The sequence below is a fragment of the Borostomias antarcticus genome, assembly GCF_949987555.1.
Source record: "Borostomias antarcticus genome assembly, chromosome: 1".
NCBI classification, from domain to species: Eukaryota; Metazoa; Chordata; class Actinopteri; order Stomiiformes; family Stomiidae; genus Borostomias; species Borostomias antarcticus.
In genome coordinates, this window is record NC_140234.1 from 25,438,072 (window position 1) to 25,445,571 (window position 7,500).

The 7,500-nt window shown below is 49.2% G+C and overlaps 1 protein-coding gene across 1 annotated transcript in view; it reads left to right on the forward strand.

Annotated features, from left to right (window-relative positions):
* Positions 1–847, forward strand: part of LOC311315879 (steroid receptor RNA activator 1-like) — a gene marked incomplete at its 3' end in the record, with an annotated part of 116,922 nt that extends 116,075 nt beyond the window's left edge. The window contains exons 5-6 of the mRNA XM_084446582.1: positions 139–287; positions 656–847. Coding sequence (XP_084302708.1) covers positions 139–287; positions 656–847 — 341 coding nt within the window. The remainder of the gene's footprint in view (positions 1–138; positions 288–655) is intronic.
* Positions 848–7,500: the final 6,653 nt, after the last annotated feature.

Below are 7,500 nucleotides of genomic sequence, written 5' to 3' on the forward strand. Positions count from 1 at the left end.
ATCGTCACTTTGGCTCCTGGCTCTACAAATGTGAACTTGAGATGCCTTGATTATTTCTTGACCGTAACTTCACCATGACTTGACTGTACCTTAACCACATCGTGACCACTCCTTGACCGCGCTGCGCCTGTGTTTCAGGAGGGAAGACGCGGACCAAGGACAAGTACCGCGTGGTCTACACAGACCACCAGAGGCTGGAGCTGGAGAAAGAGTTCCACTACAGCAGATATATCACCATCAGGAGGAAGGCCGAGCTGGCCACCGCTCTCAGCCTCTCAGAACGACAGGTACACACACACACGCACGCACATGCACACACACGCACACACACGCACGCACACACACGCACACACGCACACACACACACACACACACGCACACACATGCAGAATCACACACACACACGCACATGCGCACACACACACTCACGCACGCACACACACTCACACACACACACACACACACACACACACACACACACACACACACACACTGTCATAGGAGTAGACACACACACACTCATTCATAGGAGTAGACACATCCACACACACACACACACACACACACACACACACACACACACACACACACACACACACACACACACTTCTCCCACTCTCTTCTGACCTATCTCTTCCCTCCGTATGTGTTCCAGGTGAAGATCTGGTTCCAGAACCGCCGAGCCAAGGAGAGGAAGGTGAACAAGAAGAAGCTTCAGCAGCCCGCCTCCACCACCACCCCCACCCCGCCTGGCAACGGTCTCCCCGGCAACGTGGCCATGGTGACCAGCAGCAGCAGTGGCCTGGTGTCCCCCTCCATCCCAATGACTATCAAAGAAGAATACTGACCCCGGCCCTGACCCCGGCGCTGACCCTGGCGCTGACCCCGGTCACCACCTTCAACACCCTGGGATGCAGCGGGAGTCTAAACCTCACCTGCAGAGAAAGAGGGGGGGAGGGAGAGAGAGAGAATAAGAGAGACAAAGATGAAAAAAGACTTGCTTCCTGCGCTTTTGTGTACAACAAGGAAATCTATTAAGACAAAGAGAACTGAGAGAGAGAGAGAGAGAGAGAGATTGAGAGAGAGAGAGGATTTGTAGAGATTCACCTGGGTCCCCATGTCTACATCCTCAAATACCTTTCAAATGCCTTTAGCTTGATTTAGCCAGTGTGGCAGAATGTAGCACATGACCTTGCAGGGTTCTGTATATGAGGAAGTGTTTTAACTCCAGGTCTGCTATGAAGGATGACGGCTGTCTGTGACTGTGTCGGACCGTGACCACTGGTTGGTTGTATCTGCTGGTGATGTCACTTCCTGCTCTTCTCCAAACGTGAAGCCCCGCCTACAGAAAATACTTGTAAATGGTTCTGATTTCAAGCATGAATATTAATAAGTGTATATTTTCAAAGTAATTTGTATTAAAAGCTTTATTGTAAAGATGTATGCGCTAATTCATTCGGGATGTATTTGTATTTGGAAACATTATAGATCATAATGTACAGATCTATTATTATCTTTATTCACTTTAGTACAAGATCATCCATCACACACATGGATTACATCATCACTACGGAGTTTATAAGTCACATTATAATTTGATAATGGATAGTAAAGTGCACAGTTAGCTGATACCACATTGCGGTACATGATGTACTGTGATCTTGGAGGAGTGGCCATGTGTGTGACGAGACGTGGCAAGATCCCTTCCAGGTTCTCTTCATTCTGCTGTCTGAACCACGAGCCATCTACACACTAAAAGTGCTCTATACTGCAGAACAATTCATGACAATAGAAGAACCCTTTGAAAACAGGTTCTAGTTTGAAATAATAGTTTTGAAGTACCATTTCAGCTCTGTAAGATGCTGTTTGGAACCGTAAATGGTTCTATGGGACCTTAAGACCTTGAACAACGTCTTCTTCAGGGTGGTGCTTGTATTGTTACAAACGGTTCTAAGCAGAACCTTCTGTGGCCAGATATCTGGGAGTGAGTTGACCAGACCCACAACCGTCAGCGCTAGCTGGACCGCAGCACAGAGACAGCAGTCATGAGGTCACACACACACACACACACACACACTCTCTCTCTCTCTCTCTCTCTCTCTCTCTCTCTCTCTCTCTCTCAGAGCGCTGGGATGTTTGCACAGCTAAACCTGGTGGCTGGATAAGGAGCGATTGCCTCCAGGAGAATAGAGTCCTTTTAATATCACCTCCACCTCCAGCACCACTCCCCCCTCCCCTCACCTCCCCCTACCTCCTCCCCTCTTCCACTCATCCCCTCCTCATCCTCCTCCTTCTCCACCTCATCTCCCTCCACCTCATTTCTTTCTCTCCTCCTCCTCCTCCTCTCCCTGTCTTCCCTGTCTGATCACCAGCCAGCGTCAGAGAGATGCTTCTCAGGAGCACTATCTACCCTGCTGTACACACACGTACACACACACACATGTACACCCACACACACACACACACACACACACACACACACGCCCACACGTACACACACACACACACACACGCCCACACGTACACACACATACACACACACACACACACACGCACACACACACACACACACACACAGATATTTGCCAATCGAGCTAGCAGAGTCAGGGCGCAGTGTCCAAAGGGCAGGGTGAGCAAACAGAGAAGGAGGATCCATCTGCTTGCAGGGAGGAGGGGCAGGGGGACCGCTTAGATGGTCGCACCGAGCAGGGAGGCGCAGGAGGACCGCTTAGAGGGTCACACCGAGCAGGGAGGGGCAGGGGGACGACTAAAATGATGGCACCATAGTGGCTAGGTGCACTTGTCCTGTGAGGCAGAGGGGGGGAGGAGCATCATAGCACAGCGCTGCTGGAAACACTCTCAGCCCAGTGCACTATATAGTGCGTCCGACATTTTGTAGCGTTCGAATTCTCAACGGTTGATTTCATTCACTATATAGTCCACTACAAAATACCCACAAAATACCCACTCACGTTGATTTCTAGTGGACAGAAGATGTACCCTACAATTTCTCCTGTATACCACAATGCATTTTGGCCAGGTCTCCCTTGCAAATGAGATCATTGATCTCAATGGGACTTAATAAATGTTACAAATAAAAAAAGTATCACCTCAGCACCAGACCTTATCAGGACAGACATTCGATCTCTGAATCCAAATCTCAAAGTTGTGATAGTGGTTTTCCCTCAGTGACTGTGGGTTATGGTACTTCCTGGCATGGCGATGATGCGTTTCCTTTTCCTCTAGTCAGAGTCTGGTAAGTTGTAAATGACAATGACTCTAACCTTTACCCCCCAACCCAGTTAGCCTCAAACACCACTGCTATCAGAAAGAGATAGGGGGAAGAGAGGTGGGGGGAGGGAGGGAGAGAGGGAGGGAGGGAGAGAGAGAGAGAGGGGAAGAGACAGGGGTATGAGTGAACACTAGGAAATGTTCAGAGCGTCTGTTGATCCTGAGTCCCAGTTCACTTCCACCACAACAACAAACAGAGCTGAACTGTCGTTGCCAGGCGGGATCACCATGGCGCCAGTCTCCAAGTAAAACCCGTGTTTTGTTTTCCACTCTTGAATCCAAACCGAGCAAGCGTGGAGGACAGAACCGGGACAGAACACCCAGAGCTGGTCTGAGATCAGCTGAGCTCATCACGGCTAAGCCTGACCCATCAGAGGAGAACACCCAGAACAGGTCTGAGATCAGCTGAGCTAATCACAGCTTAGCCTGACCCATCAGAGGAGAACACCCAGAACAGGTCTGAGATCAGCTGAGCTCATCACAGCTTAGCCTGACCCATCAGAGGAGAACACCCAGAACTGCTCTGAGATAAGCTAAGCTCATCACAGCTTAGCCTGACCCATTAGAGGGGAACACCCAGAACAGGTCTGAGATCAGCGTCTGCTGCTCAGGTGCTTTTCAGCAGTGGGGGTTCAAAAGTGTGATTCCGTGTCTGGAGGAGCACAGTGGTGCGTGTGTGTGCGTATGTGTGTGTGTGTGTACGTGTGTCATGCCGGTCTGTCAAGTGAGAGGTTTGTCCGACTCCTCGGTCCTTTCAACCCAACAGGACCACCTCAACAAGATGGCGGCCGGCAGGATTCCAGTGGATCCTTCACGTCTGGCATGACCGTCCGTCATCTGTGAGCGGGGCTGATAGGATCTGATACGGAGTGCTGAGCTGGCCGGTTGTTAACGGCAGCAGGTCTGGTTCCTGGGTAAACAGCGCGGACCTGTCCTGTCCACACAACAGCAGTGGTGCCCTGCCTGCCATAAACTTTATTGGTGGGATAATGCAGTAAAAAAAAAAAAAAGTCTCTCCACAGAAACACAGATATGTTGAGCAAAGGCAGCTTGGCAATCTGATAGGACGTGTCTGCGTGTGTGTGTGTGTGTGTGCGTGTGTGTGTTTCATTTGTGTGGGTGTAATCGTGGATGGATAGTGTGAGTGTGCGTGCGTGCATGCAAGCATGTGTGTTTCTAAGTGTGTGTGTGTGTGTGTGTGTGTGTGTGTGTGTGTGTGTGTGTGTGTGTGCGTGTGTGTGCGTGTGTGTGTGGGACGGCGGTGTGTGTCTGTCAGTCATGTCGTGTGGAACGCTCAGAGCAGTTTTACAAACAACAAAATGGCCACCCTCCAGGAAGTCCATGCCTAATTATCTTGGGCCTGAGATCTTAATAAATTACTTAACGTGTAAAAGATTTCAATTCAAACCCGTGCTCCCAGCTCTCAGTCAGGTGTTTGAGATGAGAGATGAAACCAACGTTCGCTACCAAAGTTCCCTCAGGCTTTCTTACCTCACATTCTCCTGGAATCAGCGCAGCTGTCCATCATTTCAATGGAATCTGTTTATAGCCAATCAAAATGCCTTCACCATCAAAGTCAACAGGGGATTAATTAAGGTAAATAAAACCAGTAAACTTAAGAGAGTAAATATCTCCTCGTCACCTCTCCTTCCATAAAACCCTATTACCTCTGCAGTGCTGACTGAATTATACAGCCACACGTTTATGGGGCAGTTTTACCATAAACTTTCATTTACAATAGACTTACTGCCCCCTAATACCCCTGCTATGGGTCCCATTGATTCTGAATAAACACAGGGCAGTAAAATAATCCTGATGTGAACGTTGTCAAACCAGTAGCCGGCCTGTAAAGACCAGATAGGCTGAGGGCTCTTGTCTGGCTGAGCTGTTAATGAGACTACCGGTGTTCCCCTCCGGGATAGCCTGACACTCCGTCTGACAGGGAGAGACGCGGGGCTGACTGGGAGAGACGCAGCTCTGACTGGGAGAGACGCAGCTCTGACTGGGAGAGACGCAGCTCTGACTGGGAGAGACGCGGGGCTGACTGGGAGAGACGCGGGGCTGACTGGGAGAGACGCAGCTCTGACTGGGAGAGACGCAGCTCTGACTGGGAGAGACGCAGCTCTGACTGGGAGAGACGCAGCTCTGACTGGGAGAGACGCAGCTCTGACTGGGAGAGACGCGGGGCTGACTGGGAGAGACGCGGGGCTGACTGGGAGAGACGCAGCTCTGACTGGGAGAGACGCAACTCTGACTGGGAGAGACGCAACTCTGACTGGGAGAGACACGGCTCTGACTGGGAGAGACGCGGCTCTGACTGGGAGAGACACGGCTCTGACTGGGAGAGACGCAGCTCTGACTGGGAGAGACGCAGCTCTGACTGGGAGAGACGCGGCTCTGACTGGGAGAGGAGCAGGAGAGGAGCAGGAGGGGAGCAGGTCTTACTGGGAGGGGAGCAGGTCTTACTGGGAGAGGACCAGGAGAGGAGCAGGTATGACTGGGAGAGGAGCAGGAGAGGAGCAGGAGAGGAGCAGGTATGACTGGGAGAGGAGCAGGAGAGGAGCAGGAGAGGAGCAGGTATGACTGGGAGACTCTCAGATCTCATAACTTTGGGGGAATTCAAGTGAGTTTTAAAGGACAGAGAAATGAGCTCTCTTGGCTCCTGATTGCCCTGTCCTGTAATCTCACTGTTGTGTGCCTGACTGTAGTTTACCTGTTTGTGTGTTTTGTTGTAACCATGTTTTTATGCTGCTATTTTTGGCTGGTCGCTCTTGGAAAAGAGCTTTTTAATCTCAACAAGTTTTTTAACTGGTTAAATAAAGGATATTGATTGATTGATTGATTGATTGATTGATTGATTGATTGATTGTTTGATTGATTGATTGATTGATTGATTGATTGATTGATTGATTGATTGATTGATTGATTGATTGGTTGATTGATTGATTGATTGATTGATTGATGCCTGACTGGGATGAATGGATCATATTCCGTCTGGAGAGGTCCGTGTTCTGAAGAGGTCCGTGTTCTGGAGAGGTCAGTGTTCTGGAGAGGTCAGAGGTCAGTGTTCTGGAGAGGTCCGTGTTCTGGAGAGGTCAGTGTTCTGGAGAGGTCAGAGGTCAGTGTTCTGGAGAGGTCAGAGGTCAGTGTTCTGGAGAGGTCAGTGTTCTGGAGAGGTCAGAGGTCAGTGTTCTGGAGAGGTCAGAGGTCAGTGTTCTGGAGAGGTCAGAGGTCAGTGTTCAGGAGAGGTCAGTGTTCTGAAGAGGTCGGTGGTCTGGAGAGGTCAGAGGTCAGTGTTCTGGAGAGGTCCGTGTTCTGGAGAGGTCAGTGTTCTGGAGAGGTCAGAGGTCAGTGTTCTGGAGAGGTCAGTGTTCTGGAGAGATCGGTGGTCTGGAGAGGTCAGAGGTCAGTGTTCTGGAGAGGTCAGTGTTCTGGAGAGGTCAGAGGTCAGTGTGTCTTGAGAGGTCCATGTTCTGGGGAGGTCGGTGGTCTGGAGAGGTCAGTGTTCTGGAGAGGTCAGAAGTCAGTGTTCTGGAGAGGTCAGTGTTCTGGGGAGGTCAGAGGTCAGTGTTCTGGAGAGGTCAGTGTTCTGGAGAGGTCAGAGGTCAGAGGTCAGTGACATCATGTCGAAAGCGCTAAAGGAGGCTACATTTACTCTGGTTCATTACAGAGCAACACATTCATTTTCCACATAAATCATTTAGAAATATCACCAAAATAAAGTTTGTGTTTAACAAGCTTGTACTACAGCGACGATTTCAATGTAACATTTTTGGAAAATGTATACATATTTTACATTTGACTAAAACAGTATGTAGATTAAATATGTAGATTACATTTTACTGTATCATTAAAAAATCACAGGGTAAGAAGGAAGATGTTTTCCAGTAATATCTACACTACCATCAGAAACATCTATCTGACAAGTAAAACTAGGATGTTTCATTCTGATTTTCTGAGGTATCTGTACCATTTCTGTCATTTGACACAATCAGGCAAAGAGACCTCTTCAAGTTGAGTTTTAAGTTTTTACTGCAGCTTATATCCGGTCCTATCAGGCTAGCACTGATTGTGCTGTCTACTGTTGTAGTTATGATTAGCCATAATTTAACTACTCTATTAGCCTATATCTGACACACAGCTGTCTCTGTCTGTCTGTCTGTCTGTCTGTGTGTGTGTGTGTGTGTGTGTGTGTGTGTGTGTGTGTGT